The following is a 24,649-nucleotide window of genomic DNA, read 5'->3' as shown; positions in this document are numbered from 1 at the left end:
AAGTGTAGATATAATTGCACAAACATCTCCTGAATAATGTGGTTAGGAAAACGTTTATTAAGATTACGACAGTGTTTATTTAAACCAAGAGTTAACTCAGAAATACAGAACAGAAAAGATAACAATGGTATACAGAGTTGGAAGTTTGCACGAATTGCTAGATGTTTATACTCAATACTCAACCCATCCTTCAACTTGATTGTAACAACTTATGAAATGACCAATTTCTTTTTTCACTCAGCCAATTCTTGAATATGTATGGACAAATACCATATTTGTCATTCATTGATTTTTTTTTTACAAAATGAAAGCAGCAATCGATTGCACGTGACACCGCATAAGTCATCCGAATTGTTTAATTGTTCGCAATGGAAAAACCTTGGAAGACTTAAGTATGAAATAAAAAAATCCGTGAAAAAAACTTATTTTGAGTATCAAATATTAAAATTGTTTTTATCGAATGTATGCGCACCTACACACTACTCATCAACATAATATATACATTAAAGTGATACAAGCTAAGTTTGTACATTTTGTGTAATCTTTGCTACATATTTGACCTGATCTGGTTTCAAGTCATGTATAACTCATTGTTTGGTAACAGTACTTCAAAAGAAACAGAACTGCCATAGGTATCAAGTTGATGACTAAAAAAAACATATTGACTTATATGAAATCATTATTCTCCATCATTTATGTATATTCTTAATAGAAAGTACATCTGATTAACCAACATAGATTATATTATGTTACATAGTGTTACATATATTATATTATATTGTTTTGTATTAGATTAGATTAGATTAGATTAGATTAGATTAGATTAGATTAGATTAGAAGAGTAGTTGCCTTAATGTTACTGCTACAAGTTTTTCCTTCCTTATTATTTCTTAAAAGATAGTTTCTTGATGAAGTGTCCAGGGTTTTGTTACGTGTACTCAAATAAACGATAGATGATAAATGGTGACCTATGCTTTGGGCGTGGTAAAAATGATGATGACGTAATGGGTCTACTGCAAGAGTTGAGAGCAGGTCAATCTTCTATACAACGCTCGAGCTCTCTTGAAAGCAAAAATCGACCGTCTGAGGAATGATCTAACAATTGTCATCCAGCATAAAGTTCAAGATTTGAAAGATGACTTTAATATGGATATTGCGAGACTATAGTATAGGGTAAAATTAACGAAGTTGAACGAAAGTTACAACGTTTGCCAGGTGTGCAAGGTGGTATGCAGAACCCGACAGATGTAGCAGGCATAACTATCATCGCCTCAGGCGTTCCCTATGGAGAAGATGAGAATTTGATCGGGAAAGTTAACGCTATTATACAAGAGCTTGAAGCTGACATGGCCGCTAATATACAAGTGTTGGACGCAGTACGTCATGATAAAACTGGTTTGGTTAAGTTTGCAATGGAAAATGTAGAGCAGAAAAAGAAGGTGCTACGAGAGAAGCATCGGTTGAATGACAGTGATAGATATGGCCCCTTTATTTACCCTCACGTAAAACTCACGTTGAAAGATTGATCGTACTTCGGTCTGAGATCAAACAGTATGCACAAGGTTTTTTTCAACTTCCTAATGGTAACGACTATCACATCACGGCAAACGGTCGTATCATGAAGAAAACACCTGACAGTCACGCTAGACATCGTGTAAACGGTATTGAAGAATTGACGGAATAGGACACCCAGTCTGATGGGCCTCGTATTGCTCACCTAAATGTCATAAACTTTATTGGAACGCTGAACTGTCTACCTCATGGAATGATATTAAAGAAAAGGAAAAGGTGTTCATAGGGTACAGAGGTCGGAATTTGGGTAAACGTAGACTTCCCATGGAATTTAAGCATGGCATGCAAGGTATCTAAAATATTTGACAAGAGTCTGCGATTTCATCATGAAAGCCAATATAGAAGTACTGTTATTATGATTTTGAAGCTTTATGTCTACACGACCGTCGTCAGTTTTTGGTTGAATTGAAGCGACTCGGGCAAACGAAAAGTAAATCAGTTTCGATGGAAGTCTATGATAATCTGGGTAATATTTTGTGTTCAACTAAGGACATTCTTAATGTTTGGTGCCAAAATTACTCCTCATTTTATCAAAACCCTGTAAATGCATTCTCGTAAACCACAGCTGTTATTTCTTCCGCTGCACTTCAAAACATTCTCGCAAACCAGAACTGTTATTTCTTCTGTTACACTTCCAGTGGGGCGGAGCGTTAAGAACGGTGCCGTAAAACAGGCCGAGGTTTGCGACGGTGTGTAAATAATGATAATATTTTTATATAATGAAATTTGGAAGGTCATATGGATGATCCTTTGTATGAGTGTAACTATTTTTTGAAGAGGCATTTTACTTTAGAAGACGTTAAGACAGTTATGAAGGCAGTAGGAGTTGACAAAATTCCTTACGATGTGCTGCAGAAGACATTTCAGTTCTACATCAACTTTTTCAATTGTGTTTTGACTGTGATAAGATTCCTGATGTGTGGAAGAGAGCCATTATTTCTTGTATTCCAAAGAATACCACAAATGATAGTAGAGTTCCGCTGAACTACAGAGGAATTAGCCTCTCTCATTCTCGCCATATGACGGCGCCATACCACAGTAAAGCAAAGGCCTCCTTTTCTCACATTCTGATCAAAGGAAAGTTAATAATAACTCATGCACTCTTATCCATGGCTATTGTGGCAAATCTTATGTAGTTGGGAGTCTGCATAAAGAATGTCTAGTTGAACACATTCCCTAGTTTGGTTGGATGTTGCCCATAGTCTTTTCAGCTTTTCCAAGAACACTTTTAACCTTTTCCCGTCTCTCTTGTTTTTTTTAAAACAACCGCTGTTTTTAGGAGCCGATGACATTTTGAAGAATGTAGTACGAACTGACTATGGCAACATTGTAAAAAAGCACGTAAACGTAAAACAGTGTGCACTGCGCGACCGTATGCGCAGTTGCATTTTTAAAATATCTATCGCTCATCCTTAACAGTTACTGAAAAAGTGTCGCTAAATGAATTGAGAGCACAGTTGAAACAACGCGGAAGAGTCGGAGAGGTGTATATGTTATCATGCGTACTCGTGTGCTAGTGTTAAAAGCAAATCCCAATTAATCGGCGTTATTCTCCCCTTCCACTAACGACCTGAAATTTTGGCCTGCAATTGAAAATGAAAGTGTTCGAACAGTTTTTGTTGGATCACCTGTTGTATATCTTTTCATAAAACATTTTGTATGGTATACACTTTAGAAACATTGAACAATAAATTTATTGACAAAGGTACATAAAATGTAATTTATTTTCTTGAACATTCTTCCTCAGAACCTTCAATGCTTCGGTTGACGTATTTCAAACACAATAGGGATCTGTTTCAGTCAGCTTAAATGGAAGTTGGCAATGAAAATAGTTGTGACAAAGCATCGATCTAGATTTATTGATAGTAGTTGAGGTATGTGTTATACCCACTTCGAATTCCACCTTTAATAGCAAGATATTTATGACATGAGACACTCAAAGCTATTTATAACGCTGTGTCTACAGAGAGAGTGTTACCGTATCCTGGACCACGGGGAAATTAATGGCATAAAACCACCCTTCCTTGATACATATATGAAACTAAAAAGGACATGTCCACACCACATGTACACTTTACAACAACCTCGAGCTCACAAAAAAAAAACATTTCGACCTCTGGACGATGTACTGTCATCTAACTCCATCGGCCTAAAATATCGTGTGGTTCCGAATACGCTCTATTTTAAGTTGATTTCTTTTCATGTGAGTGTCTAGTTCATGTAGTTGTGTTTTCCGCATGGTTTCTGTATTATTTCTCATCAGATGTACAGCCATTGCAGACTGGAAGAACAGTTTTATTTTGTCTTTTAAGTTACTTTAAGTTTCCGCATCGACTGCTTCACACCTCAGACTTCATAATTTTCGCAATTTTATTTGATTCCCCCCCCCCCCCCCCGAATACTTACAAAAAAGGTTAGGGTCGGCAATGAAAAAACAGTGTCGGTAACCGGAACCAAACGATATTTAGGCCTTATTCAAAACCACCAGAAGGAGACATTTCTTCAATATCACCGCATATATGACTATCTATTAATATAGAACGGAAACTGCTAAACTCAACACTCACCTTGACAAATGTAACGTAACTACAAGACCACAGCTATCTGAAGAGTAAACAGTGGAGCTAGAAGAATCATAAAATAAAAACAACCTTATTCGACCGACCATTGTCGCTACAACAAAATCAAATTAGAGAACACCATTCTTGATGGACGCCCCTCCAAGATCTATGGTGGAATAAAATCTCATCTTATCACACATGCCAACAATTCTTTAGGAAGCAGTGGGATATTCTCCACTGCAGTAATTTAAAATCGCAAATGCACAAATCATGTATTAATCAAGGAAAAAGATGCTGCCTTTTAGAGTATTTAATACTGTAACAATAATCACTGTAAGCCAAACCGTCTTTACGTAGATTAGTTCATCAAAATAACATGACTAATGACATGAATTAACGAATGTTGTATTTTGTCTTTGTGTAGGAACCACGACTTCGAATATACCCAAAAAAAATTTATTGGTCTCCACAAAGGCTGGATAAGATAAAGATAATGTTAATGACAAGACATCAAAGTATATTTTACATATTCCATACACTAATATATCAAGAAATAACCATATTATATACCTAAATTCCACATTATTTGGTCCGTGGCTAATCGTGGTCAACCTATTTTCTATTTTCTTTTATAAAATTGAAAATTAGGAAGTGACCCAAATTCTTACTCTCGATAATGTAAATTCTAAGATTTTGCTATATCAAAAGGGTCCATCAGTCATTCACTACCAACAATATGCAATGGCTTTATTTATATTTATTTATTTATTTATTTATTTATTTATTTATTTATGATTTATGAGTGTACTATATGATATTTTTAGCAAAATACATGTATTGTCATAAGCATATTTAACTCAACCTCAATTGGGACACTTTCAGGTCAAATCTGGTATGGTTCTTTTTGTCTGTTTGTCTTGTCGAGTTTACATCAAATGACAACATAAAAACTCCAATAAGCGTTGCTTTATAGTCAGTCGATAAACCCTGACCTTAGTTAAAGCACAAAGTTAATAATAAACCACAATAGATTTGAGTCAGACATCAACGACATACAGCTCAGAACTGGCCCAGTAGTGCGTTTTGGTACATCTACAGTAGTGCGGTATTTCAAGACTAGAGGAAGCTGAAAATCGAATATACAACAGTGTGTTTTTGATCTGACATTTTCTACTCCAAAATTGTAAGTGTGAAATTATTGTGTTCATACAGTTATATATATACTTTCTATTGTGAAGTAAGCTTTTGTGGTTCGATTATATAAATGTGATTGAAACATCATTGCAAGTAGCAAACTAGCAATGACCATTAGAGAAGACCATTTACACTGTAAGTTACAGGTTAAACAGGTACAGAAATTAGAACACTTTATTTCAGTCAGAAAGGTTACAATGCTTATTTACCTTGCTGAGTAGGGATATTTTGTAATGTACTTTGCCTTTTATCGCTTTATTGTAATTTTGGTTGTGTTATAGATATGATGAGGTTTAATTTTTTTGTTACACGACTTTTGTTCCTGTGTGTGTTATCCAATAGAGTACATAAATAAAAAAATATAAAAAAAAAACTATCGCGCCATTTGCTCCGATATATATTATATATATATATATATATATATATATATATATATATATATATATATATATATATATATATATATATATATATATATATATCTTGATATGGACAACTTCCATTACAGATTGAAATATTAAGTAAACGGCACTATTATTATTGTTGGTGTGCAAACATTCTAACATTTTGAATAGTCATTGCATTAGCAATTTCAAAATTCTCCGGGGTATCTTCTTCACCTATTTGTGACATAGCTTGTATTGTGTGGAGAGTTTTATCATTGTGTTTGCCATAAACCTGGTAACATTTTCTGGAACACTCACTGTAATGCATGTGTCGTTGTCATAAAAAACTCAAGGTGTATTCACGAACTAATCTTACTGTTTCTCACAACTATGTTGATTTTTCGCATAACTCTGACATCTGCCCTTAGGCTGCGGTCAGAATTTACAGTGCGGGGAGGGGGTGGGGTCCTTAGAGAGAAAATATGTTGGTTATATATGTTGTTCGCAGCCCTCCCTATCGCCCTCTCAAAATTGTTCACGCCTCCCCCCCCCCCCCCCCCATGAACACAAGAATTTTCGTACCTCAAACGTCCTATAAAGGCTACACGGAGATTCTGCCTATGTTCGATTGAATTATACGGTAGCCAACCCCGCATGGAGATGTACAAGATGTGTATTGCATGATACAGTACTTCGACAATCGACTTCGGGGCCATACATATAAAGAAATGTCTTGGCAAACAGATGAGGGCTTTGCCAGAAGTAAGATACTGAGCGCTAACCTTCACTTGGTGATACTTTGAGATAATCAGCCTTTTCCCTTAACCTGTTTTGGGAGATAAACATATTCACCACAATGGCTATTGGTGAGGGTGTATGGAATGAGTGACGGTTGACATATTTCAAACTATAGGGATCTGTTTCTGTCAGCTTACAAGGAAGTTGGCAATGAAAATAGTTGTGACTAAGCATCGATCTTGATGGTACTTAAGGTATGTGAAAATTTAGAGTCAGCAGTAAATAACTATGTGGGGTCTTTTATAACCTGGAACCAAACAATCTTTTCAGGCCTTATTCAAATCCACCAGATGGAGACATTTCTTAAATATCATAGCATATATGTTCCATTGACCAACTATAAATACAGAGCGGAAACTGCTAATTTAAAACTCAACACTCACCTTGCCAAACGTAACGTAACTACAAGACCACAGCTATCTCAAGAGTAAACAGTAGAGCTAGAAGAATCATAGAATAAAAACAACCTTATTCGACCGACGACAATGATCTTCAATACCTCAAGTTTACACTCGGTATGGCTCTTGTACATATATTGACCCTAATATATGTACTCACACACACACACACACACACACACACACACACACACACACACACACACATACCCATTGGCATCCACATCTCTGTGTCTGGTTGCAGTATGTTTTAAATTGTTTATTTCATAATAGACTAAATGTTGCAAGAAATTGCGATCTTGCTGTCTTTAGTGTAGAATGTGGTTTCGTATTGATTTCTCCATGGTTGTATTAAACAGAGCCAGTGGACGCTAACTTGAAATCGGTTGTAAGGTATCTTCTTCCACTTGTTTATCTTACCAAATTGTCTGGTACAACCTATGACATATCAAATAGATGAAATGAAGCACTTTGATTTAGAATCAAAGCGTATGATCGTGGAACACAACACACACAAAAATGTACGACCTACCACGGCGTATATGTCGGTCTAATCAATTGACCTTTCAACTTTTCATTGGTATTGTTGCGTGTCGAGCTCATATTTGACAAGTAGAGCTTCTGAAACACTCTTAAACCTTAAGTATGATGGAGGAGTAGGCAAACAGACGTGTATGCTTTTGTTGGATGTACCTGTTGTATATCTTCTCATAAACGTTTTATATGGTATAGTAAAAGTTAGAAACATTAAACGATAAATTTGCTGATAAAGGTACATAAAGTATCATTTGTGGTTTCTTGAACAATCTTCCTCGGAATCTTTAAACCTTTGATGACGTATTTCAAACAATAGGGATCTGTTTCTGTCAGCTTAAAGGGAAGTTGGCAATGAAAATGTTTATAAGTGACAAACCATTGATCGAGATTTATTTGTGGTACTTAAGGTATGTGTTATACCCATTTGGAATTCCACTTTCAATAGCAGGATATTTATGACATGAGACACTCAGGGCTATTTTATAAACAACCGGTTTTATTTGTCCAGTTGTCCTCTCCACAGAGCGTTTTGTGGATGTTTTTAAATAGTTTGTAACATAATCGTTAGGTTCAGCTTTCAGGCCATCCAAATTAGCCTTGCTATATATGTATATTTTGCGGGTTTTTTATGAATCTCTGGGTTCAAGGATGAATCAAGTAAAACTGCTTGGCATGAATGTATTGTTAATCGTCGACATTATATTGTGTTGACAGTCTTCCAGTAAACTAAAATGGGTAGCTCTTTGCAAGTATTACTATTTTACCTCATAACTTTATTTATCAGGATTACTGTTACAGCACCCCTCCATAAGGGAGCGATCAGTTTTTTTTACGGCCGGGGGTGGGCCGGTCACTTTTTGTTCATGTTGTACTTAAAGATAGTGACCCCCACCCCCCTGCAATTCATCCACAAAACAATCCAACCCCCAACCCCCTCTGACAAGTAAAATAACACAATGACCCCCCCCCCTCCCATCTGTTGACAACAAACACTCTTTTTGTTCTTGCAACAGATACTCTATTCTCAAAGCTTAATACCGCACACTGCATATTTAATTTTACATGTTACATTTTCAGTAATTTTAAGTGTATCTGGTAAATTGCTAACCAAAATCCAATGTTTCATATTTATAAAGCTCTTTAGATAGGAACCCTATGAGAAGTATGATTCACGGACATACAAAATATTCATGGTTTAGTAACCTAAAGTTCTAGGATATCTCTTAGATTGAGTGAGCTATTAATATTGATTAATTCAGCTAATTATCAAGTACAATATTATAAATTGAGTTAACATACTTGTAAACCCATGTCAATAATTGTCACACATAATGATGTACTTGCATCATATAATGAACTGTTTGCATCATATAAAGATATGTTCATTTTAGAAACTTTATATTATATATATTGTTAGATTTTCATATATATCACATTATATTATATATATATTGTTTTCTTTAGACTTAATAAAACTGCGGCTTTCCATGCGTGCACTTGTCCTGTTCATAATTTTTCAGTTTAATCATGGCACTGACTCAAAACTCCCCCTCCCATTCATTGATCACACTGCTAATTTTAACCATATTTATTTTTGAAAATATTTTATTTTTAACCATAAATATTTTTGAAAAGTTTTGAATAATGAAATGTGATAAATGTCATTGGTTTCAATAGAAATTAAAAAAAAAATGTCATAAAAATGTTTTCTGTACTACAGCAGTTTCTAAACTAGATTACTAATTCGATTCACTTACTATTGGCTATGTTGTCCAGTATATTGCTGGCAACATGATAGAGTTGAAAATAAATACATTCTAATACCAAGGAAATGTAACATTATGATCTGCTGACAAATTTTTACTCGCAGTATACAGTCACTCAGTGTGGATACTAGATATTCCAGGGGAGATGTAAAATCTAATTTTCCTCATAACTTTGCACATTATTACATCATTTCGTGGTATCTAGGTGGGTGTGTATACGGTTGAGTGAAATGAAAGAAAGTCAATGGTTTAGAAAGGTGAAAATACACAAAGCTGTGCACTCGTCTATATATTATCTAGGCAAATAATAGATATTCATCTGCATACGTATGAATAAAGGGTTGCTTTGACTGGTGTACCATTTGACTGTTCATTCACATAGATCACGCATTTGTCCTCTTTGAAGTAACACGGGGAAGGTTATATCTAATTTTTTGGGGAATATTCGTTGAACCGGAAGCAGAGCTAAACTTTAAACGTAAACGTAAATAGTTGGAAGCTCGCAAAGTTGAGTGATTAGAGGGACTGTGGTTGGGTGGATTATTCTGCTAAATTACTCATTGCCTGCCAAAAATTCAGACATTTCCTCGTGCCAATATTAATTATGGAGCCTTCAAGACCCAAGAAGTGTTCAGAGGTACTCCAATTTCCGTCAAAATCAGCAAATGTAGCACAGCACCTCAATAGTGTAGTTCAACAATACGCCCATACTACTATTATTAGAAAATGATGTAATTTTGTGTCTGCGCATGCGTGAGTCCCTACCCAAGGTCGGGCAAACACAGTTTGTACGACCTAGACCTAACATCAAGTACGTAAAGGTAGTGTACTTCATGCTGCTATGGTCTGTGTCGTTCAGATCCTAGATACAGCTACCTTGAAAGAATGAAAGGTGTTTTCTTCTTGCCTCTTGCAAAACCGAAAACAGATATCGACAAAACAACGTGATCGATGAATGCATACACATATTTGTTCTCTCCACTTCGTTGGAGGAAAAGGGCCAACATTGGACCAGATTTAAACTGAATGCCTCCCGTAAGGGAATCACTAATTATGCAAATAACTCTTTAAATTAAAAAAACTATGGAAACAGGGTTTGTTTTTGGACAAGCGTGCTTTCTTAAGTTAATGTATGTAAGAGTGTATGATACTGCTTAATTAATACTGAATATCATTCATTATTCAAAATACTCATTAAAAGTTGTAGCAACAAACTTCATAAGACAGGTGCGTATTATTATGGTTGATATATGTATCATATTATACAAAATTCGAAGCCTGCATTTTTAAGATACAACCTATTTACCTAAAATCATTAATTATGCAAATGTTTCATTAAAACTGTAAGCTATATCAAAAATTTTATAGGACATATATATATATATATATATATATATATATATATATATATATATATATATATATATATATATATATATATATATATTTAAAATTCATCATCAACCACCCACACAGTCAGTACATCATGTCTTTGTTAATCAATCACAAAATTTTAACCTATAACACAGTCCCTATTAAAGTTAGTGTTTATTGGGACAGTTATGTAAAGTCCAAATATGGTATAGTTGTCAGCTCAGGATGCTACTTGTACACTGTTTACAACATTATAACAGTTGGGGTTCATTGCTTGGATGAACAACCTTTTGTGGTGATTAAGGGACTTTGACCAGACATAGTTTAGTTAGAAACCACGTTGGCATCCAGACTAGTACATTCTTGTCCTAAACATATTGCAATGGTATATTTTAGCTGAGCTGTGCAAATACTGAAACTGTACGAAATGCAACTACTTTCCCACATGAGTGTCTGCCATCTTTTTCGTTTTTCATGTGCAACTGTACAAACACGTGTGCATCATGAAAGTTAAGTGGACATTTCTATCATTACATCGTATCTATCTGCCAAAGATTTGGACAATTCCTAAGTTTAACATTAATTGCGGATTTATCATGTCCTACGAAATGTTCAAAAGCATTCCTTAATCACGTAAAAAAACGGCAAAACGGCGACAGAAATAAAAACTTTGAAACAGGGTTTTGTAATAATGTCATGGTATTTAGAATCTTCGTAGCCGCCTTCTCTACGCTCATTAACCCAGCAAGCTACATTGTTTAGCCCGCCTGCCTGGTTCGGTACATGTGACTGTGGTAGATGCCGAAGCTTCAGTTTGCGATTATAGTAGTATTGCTCCGCATTGGAGCGCGGCGACGACTTTAGTTTTAGATAAAACGTAGCAAAAAGGCACGAGACAGTCAAGGTCAACTCCACGTAGTCGTTACTGTAGGAAATAACGGAAAACAACCTAATACTAGATACTTGGCTTAGGAACATCCGACCGCCACACCATTATAAAGAAATGCCAGTGATCACAGCAAAATCCGACTATAGCAAAACTTGTAAGAATGGATAGTTGGTCTGCTTCTTAGCCCCAACCCCCACCACGTCTCCCCGACTATTACCATTTAAAAGGTAACCCCACCGCCAGGGCAACAAACGCAGTACAATTCAAAAACGAAAACAAGTTAGAACAAGTTAGATGATGTATTATTGTACATATCTTTCGAGACATCGGTATTGAAAAACATGAATAAGCTCGATTGATTATTCGACGATTGTGTGACTGGTTCTGACAAGAAAGAAACCACTAAGGTGGACATGCGTCATAGGTTTGTATTCAATCCAGTAGATAATTCACTCAATTCATTCTTTGAAGTAACAGCCTGAGGGAAGGTTATATAGGGAATTTAGACAACGCCAGCTCATTGTAAAGGGGACGCGTCTTTCAACCCTGTCATAGTGATTTCTAGATTGCGTTATATTTATCCGTCAGACCGCCAGACAGTCGAACATCACACTGCACGTATCACCAACAGCTTAGGTAAGTGTGCAAGCTCTTTCTCTCACTAGTAGAAAGAAAAGTTTCGGAACTTAAGTTCAGTTTGGGTAAGTTTATGCATCCACTGCTTCACACTTCACACTTCCCAATTTTCGCGATTTTATTTGATTTTTCCGCCGAACACTTTAATAAAAAGGGTTGGGGTCGGCAGTGAAAAACCAGTGTCGGGTAACCTGAACTAAATGGTTTTTAGGCCTAATTCAAAACCACCAGATCGTGACATTTCTTCAATATCACTGGAACTGCTAAACTCAACACTCACCTTGCCAAACGTAAAGTAACTACCAGACCACAGACCACAGACCTCAAGAGCAATCAGTAAAGCTAGAAATATCACATAATAAAAACAACCTTATTCCACCAACCACTATCGTACGGCGACCCAGAGATGACATAGGAACAATACATTTGTGGAAGAAATAATTAAGTTTTTGAGAGCAAAATATTCAGTATGAGGATAAAAAATTTCTTTCATAGGACAAAACATTATTTTTTGGGTTCAAAATAGAAATATCAAAGCAAAAAGTTCAATATATATATATATATATATATATATATATATATATATATATATATATATATATATATATATATATATATATATATACATACATACATACATACATACATACATACATACTACATACACACACACACACACATACATACATACATACATACATACATACATACATACATACATACATACATACATACATACATACATACATACATCCATACATCCATGCATACATACATACATACATACATACATACATACATACATACATACATACATACATACATACATACATGCATCCATGCATGCATACATACATACATACATACATACATACATACATACATACATACATACACACATACATACATACATACATACATACATACATACATACATACAATTGTATTTCTTAATGTTAGAATAATGTACATTAATGATAGATTGATAATACCATGGTCCAATAATTACTTTGAAAGATAGGTGTCACTGACACTTGAAAGTTTTATTGAATGATTCAAGTGAAATTGGCATCAGTTGCTTGGTAAACATGGCTGATTGATCTAGAACTTACATGTAGATGTGTTTTAAATAAATACAAATATCAAACCTCAAGAGACAATGATATAGTAGTGAGCCACTGTCTATTTGCCTCCATTCACTTTTATTCATACACAATGTGGTCCACGGCATAGCTAGGATTTGTACTCAGGTAGTATGAAAATGACGAGAGGTAAACGACCTTTCTCGATGACCTTAATGCATTTTACGTTGTATTGATCGCCCCATTTATATCGAAATAAATGTTGTGCAGAATCGTCTAACCTTTGAGCAAAATTCTTTAAACATCTGTTCTGTAGTTGTTGTCCGTTGTTTGTTTAGTTATAATACATTTGTATGTGTGTATCGTTAATTGTGTTTCAGTTCAGTGTTTCCAAACATACGGCCTTACCAACGATAACAAACAACGCACAATCATAAAAGAGTATTTTAATGATGTAGTAGCGTTACCACACTTTAATTAGTGTCACGTAGAAAATGTTGCCTCAAAACATTTCAATTCTCATACGTAACTGTCACATCTCAACTGGACTAAAACCATAGCGACGACGACTAATATTTATGATTTGCGTGGTTTCGTTCAAACTTATCACATTTATGTTTATTATTGATGAGTTTGCAATGCTTTTTGTTCACACGTACATATTGTAGAGCATAAAACGACCAACAACATATTCGAAACAAAATGAATATAATGTACGTTCAGATAAATATATAATTATCATTATCTGTGTGCATGCATGCATGTATGTCTGTCTGTCTGCCTGCCTGCCTGTCTGTCTCTGTCTGTCTGTCTGTCTGTCTGTCTGTCTGTCTGTCTGTCTGTCTGTCTGTCTGTCTTTCTGTTTCTGTATGTATGTCTCTGTCTGTCTGTCTGTCTGTCTGTCTGTCTGTCTGTCTGTCTGTCTGTCTGTCTGTCTGTCTCTTTCTCTTTTTCTCCCCCCTCTCTCCCTCCCCTCTCTCTCGCTCTCTCTTGCTCGCTCTCTCTCCCTACCTACCTCCCTCCCTCCCCTCTCCCTCCCTCCCCTCTCTCTCTCTCTCTCTCTCTCTCTTCTCTCTCTCTCTCTCTCTCTCTCTCTCTCTCTCTCTCTCTCTCTCTCTCTCTCTCTCTCTCTCTCTCTCTCTCTCTCTCTCTCTCTCTCTCTCTCTCTCTCTCTCTCTCTCTCTCTCTGGACTTTTCTAAACATTCAGACCAAATCAGGAGCGTATATTTCTTCCACAAATGTATTGCTCCTATGTCATCTCAGGGCCACCGTACTATCGCTACAACAAACTCAAATAAAAGAACGCCATTCTTGATGGACGCCCCTCCAAGATCTATGGTGGAATACAATCTCACCTTATCACACATGCCAACAATTCTTTAGGAAGCAGTGGGATATTCTCCACTGCAGTAATTTAAAATCGCAAATGCACAAATCATGTATTAATCAAGGAAAAAGATGCTGCCTTTTAGAGTATTTAATACTGTAACAATAATCACTGTAAGCCAAACCGTCTTTACGTTGATTAGTTCATCAAATATTCATGATGGGTGAATGGTTAGCGTGACCGGCTTGGAATCTACAGGTTGCAGGTTCGAGCTGCCTGCTGTTTGTTTCTGAGTGGCTAAAGTCCTTGGGCAAGATTTGAACCACGACTGTGCCTCAGTCAACCCAGCTGTATAACTGGGGACCTGGTAGGATGTAGGTTGCAATGTGAAGGCTTTAATCCTATGCGCTTAAAAAATGGCTGCAATGGATTGTATGCTCCCCGGGGAGTTGAGGAAGACTAAAGGGCCGTTGTGCTGTTCTGATCCGAGCCAGGGGTAATAATTGTAAAGCGCTTTGAGCACGGTGTGGGAAAGCGCTATATAAGAAACCAACATTATTGTATTTTGTCTTTGTGTAGGAACCACGACTTCGAATATACCAAAACTAATTTTATTGGTCTCCACAAAGGCTGGATAAGATAAAGATAATGTTAATGACAAGACATCAAAGTTTACTTTACATATTCCGTACACTAATATATCAAGAAATAACCATATTATATACCTAAATTCCACATTATTTGGTCCGTGGCCAATCGTGGTCAACCTATTTCCTATATTTTTTTTATAAAATTGAAAATTAGAAAGTGACCCAAATTCTTACTCTCGATAATGTAAATTCTAAGATTTTGCTTTATCAAAAGTGTCCATCAGTCATTCACTACCTACAATATGCAATGGCTTTATTTATATTTATTTATGTATGTTTCATGACTGTACTATACGATATTTTTATTAGCGGGAAATACATGTATTGTCATATTTAACTCAACCTCACCATTGGGACACTTTCAGGTCAAATCTGGCATGGTTCTTTTTGTCTGTTTATTTGTCCTGCGGGTTTACATCAATTGACTATATAAAAACTCCAATAAGCGTTGCTTTATAGTCACATCTAGTGCAAGATGGGGTTGAATCGGTTTTAAACAATCACTTTACTTGGCTACCTTCGCTACCATCCGCTACGTAGCGAGACGAGGAAATAAAATCAATTCAAACCCAGATTGAGCACTATATACAATGATATACAGCTCATAACTGGTCCAGAAGTGCATTTTGGTACATCTACAGTAGTGCGGCAATTTTCAATATCCTAGAGGAAGCTGAAAATCGAATACACAACAGTGTGTTTTTGATCTGACATGTTCTACTCCAAAATTGTGGGTGTGAAATTATTGTGTTCATACTATTCTATTTCTATTTTGTATCAGTATTTATACCAGACTTGATATCTCCCTGTATTGGAGGCTATGTACTGAATGTTGGTAGCGGTACATCTGTATATATACCATCATCTGCCCATTAGTATTTACGTGTTGTATGTTTGTTTTTTTGCTTAGATACATGGATGTCAACTCTTCTCAACGACAGGAGGCATCCAAGAACAAGATAGTTACTGCAATATTACCGGGGTTATTGTCAACCCCTAAATATGTACCTCATTGGTATATGTATGACACATTTGGATCTAAACTCTTTGACCAACACGCCATGGAAAATCCATACTACCATATGTATTGGACAGAGTCTTCTCTCATCAAAGAGCATATAGGTAAGCTTCCACGTTGTTATCATTTTTCACCCATTCATCTCGTCGATCTCGATGCCGATCAAACCAGTCAGTCCCAGTTCTTGACATGTTGCTCATAGAAGTGTAATTACGAAGACCTAACTTAAAGGTGGGACCTTGTTATTTAGACAAAGGGCTGATAACTAAGAAGTGAATTCGCGTGCGCGCCAAACTACCCACTGCATCACCTCAGTCCGCACGAGGTAAACATTTCGAGAGCTTAAAATGGGGAGAAAGGGGTAAATAGAAAGGTGTGGCTCTTTCTTCATCAGCACAACCAATTGTGGAAATGTGGCTATATTTTAGCTACTTAGTTCATGGATCATGTCCAAAATGTAACCAGCTGCAGTGGTTATTGTAACAAAGATATGCACCAAAACATTGTTTATTAAAGCCAGTAAGTTTTGAGTTATTGTGTACGGGACGGACAGATACACACACCATATAACCACCTCACTGCAATTACCTCTCCTTACAAGTAGTAATAAAGTATTGTTTCTTTTTAATAGGTGACATTGTTTCTTCTTTGGAACAGCCCGTTGAAGTGTTGTCAGACCTTGGAGCGGGCAGCTGTAAAAAGACGACGTATTTCATAGAAGAAATACTGGAGAAGAACAAGTCATTAACATTCATACCAATAGACATATCTGGAGGTAAAAATTAAAACCATATTTATACTTATTTTGTTACTTTATTACAAAATTAATTTTTCGCCACCATCTTAAGTACAACTGAACCTCAGTTCAGCTGTGCTCTAGATATGGTGAAGTGCGTGTGTGTGTGTGTGTGTGTGTGTGTGTGTGTGTGTGTGTGTGTGTGTGTGTGTGTGTGTGTGTGTGTGTGTGTGTGTTGTGTGTGTGTGTGTGTAAACGACTTTGAGTCAAAAACCACCAGACCAATTGCCTTGGTATTTGGTGGCGACATTACTTCTACGATAAGTAGAATTTGTTCTAATGAAAATGATCGTACTACAGATGTGTAATTTGGGTATTTAGTAAAAAAAACAATTACTTAAGAACTACAGGGTAAATGTTTTAGGATTGTGTAGATAAAGAAGTGAACATGCTTCTCGGTGTGTTATTCAGCACATGTCAATGTTAATTTTGCTCAAAAACTTATATTTCGAGAACAACCTCTTAGATAAAGCTGTAATTTGGTGGGGATATTTCTACGGCAGTTATTCTGCAGATGTTGTTCAAGACATACTGATGCAACTGGCCCTAGCAAACAACGAATTCGCCCTTAGCAACAGCCAAATACCAATAAATAAAATAACAGTATTGGGTAGGCAAGTCAATAAACATTCAAAAAATGTATGCAAATATGGCTAGCACTATACCATGCCCATATCAACGGCAACAGTAAAATGTTGATGTATTTTGAGAAGAGAAGGACACGGATGGTTGAGAGGCAAATGATAAATATCCAAAAAGAATATATTCCTAGCAACCAGACCAAGCCCATACCAGCTGTCAAATCCCGGTGCACATGGCAAAGATAACTGCAGTATGGATAGGCAAGTGGACAAACATTTAAAATACGAACAGATATCTGCCTTGAAACAAGACCTCGCCCAAAGCAACAGTGAAATGATTATACATATTGTAAAGACCACAACAGGGGTGGTTAGGCACGTGAATAAACATTCAAGAAATTGGCATTTGGTCACCCAGCTCGTAATTACCGCCCATAGCAACAGTAAAATGATGGTGTATACTGCAAATGTAACAAAAGAGATGGAGCGGTCGCGGTATGGGGTTAAAAAAATTGTTTAAACAATTAGCACATAAACTGTACAATTGTGCTGCAATTATTTTCTATTGTACATTACTAAGTGTATTCTTTCATTTTTTTTCATTTTTCTGTTGAACTTTTTATGATCTTTCGAGATGTAAGATCAGAAAGGAGACCGCCAGTATAAGATACTGGATACAAACTGAATGCCTCTTGTAAGGTTTTAATACTGGTTGACGTTGTAGTCAACCAGTACTTCTGTAGTGACTATATAAATATTTGTGACTAGTTGAGCCTTTCACACCAGTTAGTCCATAAAACCATGCCTTGATGTAGCTAATGAAATGTTTATTACTGCAAACCGCGGTAGCTATCATGGTTGTAAAACTTCAAACGCTCGCATTTTCTTGGGATATAGAGAAATCTATATTCAGAAGGAAAAATCATGTAACAAAAACTTCGGCACTCATAATTATGGAACTATGGATACATTTGGTTAGATATTGCATGGATCTTAACCGAACACTAATCAACTCTTGCGTTAACTATAAAAAAGATGATAATTAATTTCGTTTGTTTTTTATTTATCTTGCATACAGGGACAGACAGCCAGACAGTAGACAGATACATACTCATACACACACATACATACATACATACATACATACATACATACATACATGCATGCATGCATACATACATACATACATACATACATACATACATACATACATACATACATACATACATACATACAAACAAGACACACACACTGTCCAACCACCCCACCGCATTGCCGCTCGTTACGAGAGGTAAAATGGCGCGGAAAACCACTATATGTACAGTTACAATACAGTCAATCAAAAAATCAAATTGAATTGGTAATGGTCTATGAAATTTACTCAGAGCAAAAAATCAATCTCTTCTAGCGAAAAGACGACAAATTTCATCTTCTGGTTCTAACGATACTTTCAAATACGCATGTGAAAAGTCAGTCCTGACATAGGCTATGCAAATGCTCATTTCTCAGAGTTAACTTCGAGTCCATGATGATGAGCGCCAGGAGATTGAGTACTGCTAGTATTAATCACAGAGCTTAAAGGGAGGTTAATAACATAGACGAGGACATTTAGCGCAACAGATCACAACAGGTTACACAGGACTCTATGTTTATGCTTTATATATTTTCAATAACTATATTTTATCATGTTTTTGTCCAGGTTATATGGAAGAAGCCGTACGGGGTTTGAGCACCAAATACGACAGTTTGAGAGTTGTCCAATTCACTGGTGAATATTTGGAAGGAATTGATTACTTAAAAGGTATTAATCAAAGGAAACTGATTCTGTTTCTAGGAAATAGTTTCAGTAACATACCGATACATAAAATGGAGTCCTTTCTACTGCAAGTCAAAGATGCTATGGGTAAGTTATGCGACTAGACAGTTCTCCAGATAGTTTCATTACCAGTAGACATCTTTTCACTCTGTGTATTTTCTATCATGTGTGAAAATCGACAATGCTTATGATTGTATCTGTGATCTGTGTATTGTAATCGAGTGTTTAGGAACAGTTTCGAAAGCCCGGATATTGTATTTTGTCTAAATTGGAAAATGTGTTTACAGTGGGTTGGGCTCGATTAGTGGCTAGTCAACTACCTCTAATCCCCTTTCCCTGGTATCATGTAATCATTTATCATTAGTACACGGTTATATTTCTGGGAATAAATGAAAAAATGTCATATCAGTACACATCATAAATCAATATATGACTGATTGCATAAAGTTGATATAACTATTTCTATCAATATAAGGCTTTACAATATTAGGGAAATGATAACATGAGGCAACTTAAACTATGCTCTAGCAATGCTATGTATGATGCATATACCTTAAGAGCCTCATCTACACGACACTGAAAATTCTACCTGAGGTAGGATTCAGGATAGTTTGAAGCCCCTATAGTCGCAAACGTGTCCTGAAACCCTCCTGACTTCGTCCTATGTGCTGTGTGAACGCTATCTGTTGCGAAACCCTCCTGACCACGATCCCATTGTAGCACTGAAACATTACAGATTTGCAGTTTTTTTCTCACTTTATTCTGTTCCGTCTATCGTATAATTATGACTCAACGTGCGTCATTTACGTAAAATCGGAAAGAAATATCAAAATAACGTGAACTGTCATGACATCACAGCATACATTTTGAGGAGCTGGACAGGATGGGGTCTACGCCATAAACTTCTTATGTGTAGACAAAAATCTATCCTACCTCAGGTAGGACTTGGGATTGCCTCAGGTAGGACGAACTACGTCTATAGCTGGGGCTACTGCCCGCCCACGCACTTCACAACTCCACGGTGTCACGACTCTAAAGGCTCTTGAGTCGCGAAGTGCATGGGCGCGGCTTATTTCACAGTTTGTAATGATTGGCTATTCATATAATACACAGTTTTGTCTATCTTATCAATTATGACATGTTGTCTTTTGTCAGATATTAACGATGGATTTCTTGTTGGAATCAACTTGGTAAGAGACGAGGAAGGCATAGTAAGGATGTATAATGATCCATCTATTGCGAACAAATTCATGGTGCCCTTTAATATGAACACTTTAACCCAACTAAACCGTGATTTCGATGCCAACTTTCAAATGGATGACTTCAGCTTGCACTTCAAATACGTTAAACGTGACGACATTTATGGAATAATCGATAAACCTCATTATGTCCAGAATGGTTTGACGAGTAAGAAGGATCAAACTATTCACTTGGGTAAGTTGGGAAAATTTAACCACATAGAGCTAGAGAAACGCCACCGGTACATTTGAAAATTCCTTGCTACTTTGCCACAGTACTATTCTAAAGCGTATTCTATTCAGTAATGAAGTGGGTGACTGCCATGCTCAAAATGTTTCTGCATGCCTTAAAATATATACATATATATATATATAACTTTACACTGAGGTTCTGTCTATAAATAATACCAAAAACCAAACAGCTCTAACCCAAATATTTCGAAGAGACTCCTCTTCATCGCATTGTAGAATGCAGAATTTGTGGGAGGGGGTACTTTATAATAATTACACATATTGAAATGTAATTATGTAGTCTAGAGGGGGAGGGCTGGCTATGAAAAATTATTGGATTCACATGATATTTTTGAGAGCGCGAAAGGGGATGTGAATTTCCTTTGACTAAATTGTTTTCTGCCCAGGCCCACCCCTTCTGCCGTAAATTCTGACTGTAGCTTAAACTGTTAAGATAGGTTGTTTTCAACTAGGGTCGTTTGGGTCACCAAATACACACATTGTTCATGGTGATTTTGATGGGAGTGAGTCCTTGTCATGGAGAAGTGTTAAAATAAAATGAAAATATTGGTAGCGTTCTCATCAAATATATTTCTGTCATTCCAGGGGTGGTAGATGTCGACATAACAGTCAAGAAAGGAGAGGTATTGTATACTCACGAATTGGAAAATATGAATGTAAAATGGACCTGGGATCAGTTCAAAGATACTATGGAGAAATGTGGAATGGTCGTGGTCGAGAAATGGATGGATGAAAACAGAAAGTGTGCTTTGGCAATGCTGAAACGAATTTAGAATATAACACGTATATCATTGTGTGTTGTAAGAATAAGTAAATGTAATCGTAATTTGATTTTCACTGTAGTCTTTGACAAAATTATCACCCCCACCCCCACCTCCCTATGTCAACAAGCAGTTTGATGTTACAGTAATGCAAACCAGATTGTAGATATAATTGCTCAAACATCTAATGAATAATGTGGTTAGGAAAACGTTTATTAAGATTACGACAGTGTTTATTTAAACCAAGAGTTAACTCAAAAATACAGAACAGAAAAGATAACAATAGTATACAGAGTTGGAAGTTTGCACGAATTGCTAGATGTTTATACTCAATACTCAACCCATCCTTCCCCTTGTTTGTAACAACTTATGAAATGACCAATTTCTTTTTTTCACTCAGCTTATTCTTGAATATGTATAGACAAATACCATATTTGTTATTCATTGATATTTTTTTACAAAATGAAAGCAGCAATCGACTGCACGTGACACCGCATAAGTCATCCGAATTGCGAATTACCAAACAAACTGCTTGAAACATAAATCGAATCATGTACCTTGGCAATAAATATCTTCTTTTTTCTTTTTTCTTTTTTTAAGTTCAAGGATGTTCGCTACGCTGCATATCTTTGGTGCATATGTCTTTTTGGAGTGTTCTAGAACACTAGTTTATACTTAAATTTCGTAGGATGTCAAGTATCACATGTAAGCCCGTGGTATAGTTTGATTTCGTCTCTTTCTGCCCCTTGTTGCTTAGTAAACATTCATAGTATGGGGGACCCCGACGTGCATATGTGGCTAGAGACGGCCACTGCGTTTTACTGAGCAATGTCAACGAGGAACATGAAGGGAAGCAAAAGTGGTAATATAACAAGATAATATATCATACTAAGATATACCTTGGGATTACACATGACGCCTGATAATACAACAATGAATTCGAACTTTTGATTTTTTTTTTATACTGTCAAACTCTTGTATCTAAAAATGCCAAAAACATATGAGCACCGGAAAATTCGCAGCATGACCCTGAGCTTTCTACCTGGCGTAACTTTATAAGTTAAAGTGCAGGTAGTATAGCCATGCAGTTGTATAATAATGTAATGACTCGAGTAAAATTGGCAAATTGAAGACAATTGTCAAGTACGGTTTGAAATTTTATGCCACTAAATGGCCTCCCGCATGTCCTTATTTATTTTTAAAGGTGCACACACACCCTCTCCACTAGCTCTCATGGGGGATGCTGTTTCTGCCCAGAATCAAGATTGAAAGAGAAAACCCTGCTAGCTAAGTATCTCCAAGTATAGGTTACAGTCCAAGCTGAGACCTTTTTCGCAAAATCCAGGTATATTTGTAAAGAAATCTCTAATTTTACGTATGTACGCTGGAGTTGATTTCCACAGTTACTTTAATGTGGTGTACCATACTGTACATCTCTGAAGGAGGGGGGAGTACCGTAGAAGTACACACAGTACAATATGTGTGGCCTGGAGGAGGAGCTACGAAAATTCTTGGGTTCATTTCGAGGGGGCAGGAAATTTTTTGTGGACGCGAAATGGGGGGGGGGGGGTTCGAAAAAATTTATGACCAAAATTTCTTCCCACCCCTTCCCTCCAGCCGTAAATTCTGACCAGTTGTCACAACACAATATATATTTACACTCTACATTGTACGAAGACAAGGCAAATTGAAGGTAGAAAATCTATAAATATACTAATACTATAATTAGAATCCACGGTCTTCTTTCTACTCGTGTACACTCATTTTAGCCTACTTTTTGGTATAACTTTTTATATAATAATAATATGAAAACAAAGATAAGATGTAAATCAATGTCAAGGTACAATAACATTACTCTAATGTGCAATATTTGTAGAGGATCAATAAAGTAGTTATTTACTCTTCCTTGTAACTGTTTGGCTCAAGGACATTTAGAAAATACTAGGAGATACTATATGACCAAAGAATAGCCCACAATAGAGCTGTTTTTGCCAAACATAATAAAAGCGGTAGGGGAACAAATATGGTGTGTTTTCGGTGAAAATGAATATGTTTTAATGATTCTCCCAAATTATGTGTATCTATTTCTCCTACCCAGTAGTATTTTTACTTCTACAAATTTCTCAAATCACATTTTATGTGAAAGTTCACACAATCACTACACAACTTCATATAGAGCACAACTACGCCATCGGAAGGAACATTCCTGCTATCCCCACTCAAAGCAAGCTGATACTTTCCATCACATCTTATGGACATTTTGAAGATCTCCCATTTCGTTTTGTAGCCCTGATACACATCATGGTCTTACTAATCCAAATCATAACAAATCTCTGGGCTACATTTTACTATAATTAACTATTAAACACAAGAATGTGAAAGGAGTGCCTTTTTGTGGAATTTCAGTCTTGCATTACATTTCATCAAGAAACTATCTTTTAAGAAAAATTTCATAAATCAATTTGTTTTTTAGTCATCAACTTGATACCTGTGGCAGTTCTGTTTCTTTTGAAGTACTGTTACCAAACAATGACTTATACAAGGCTTGAAACCAGATCAGGTCAAATATGTAGCAAAGATTACACCCCAAAATGTATAAACTCAGCTTGTGTCACTTTAATGTATATATGTTGATGAGTAGTGTGTAGGTGCACATATGTTCAATAAAAAACAATTTTAATATTTGATACTCAAAATAAAACGGTTTTTTTAATGATTTTTTTTTATTTCATACTTAAGTCTTCCCAGGTTTTTCCATTGCTAACCATCAAACATAATAACTATGTTATAAAAATTTCCATGAGCTGCAGAAGTTGTTTGCAGAAACAGATTCAAGTTTGTGTAATTACTTGATAATTTCATGGCATTGTTTACAAAATAACCAAACTGTGTGGTTACTTTTGGTCAACAAGTATCAAAACAATACAGTCAATGTCTACTACCAGAGTATTTCAATACAACATAGCCCCACCTTCCACTCCAACTACCAATTAATCTACATACCTACCAATTTACC

At 36.1% G+C, this 24,649-nt stretch overlaps 1 protein-coding gene across 1 annotated transcript; it reads left to right on the top strand.

The window, feature by feature from the left end:
- Nucleotides 1-1,229: 1,229 nt before the first annotated feature.
- LOC144439129 (histidine N-alpha-methyltransferase-like) lies at nt 1,230-21,645 on the top strand. The gene is made up of 6 exons (XM_078128398.1): nt 1,230-1,459; nt 16,082-16,293; nt 16,821-16,964; nt 19,266-19,469; nt 20,538-20,816; nt 21,458-21,645. Exons 1-6 carry the CDS (start codon nt 1,230-1,232, stop codon nt 21,643-21,645), a joined length of 1,257 nt encoding a protein of 418 aa, XP_077984524.1.
- The last annotated feature ends 3,004 nt before the right edge of the window (nt 21,646-24,649 follow it).

The sequence above is a fragment of the Glandiceps talaboti genome, chromosome 8, assembly GCF_964340395.1.
Source record: "Glandiceps talaboti chromosome 8, keGlaTala1.1, whole genome shotgun sequence".
Taxonomy (NCBI): Eukaryota; Metazoa; Hemichordata; class Enteropneusta; family Spengelidae; genus Glandiceps; species Glandiceps talaboti.
Note: the sequence above shows the minus strand (reverse complement) of the source record. Positions and strands in the feature narration are given on the sequence as shown.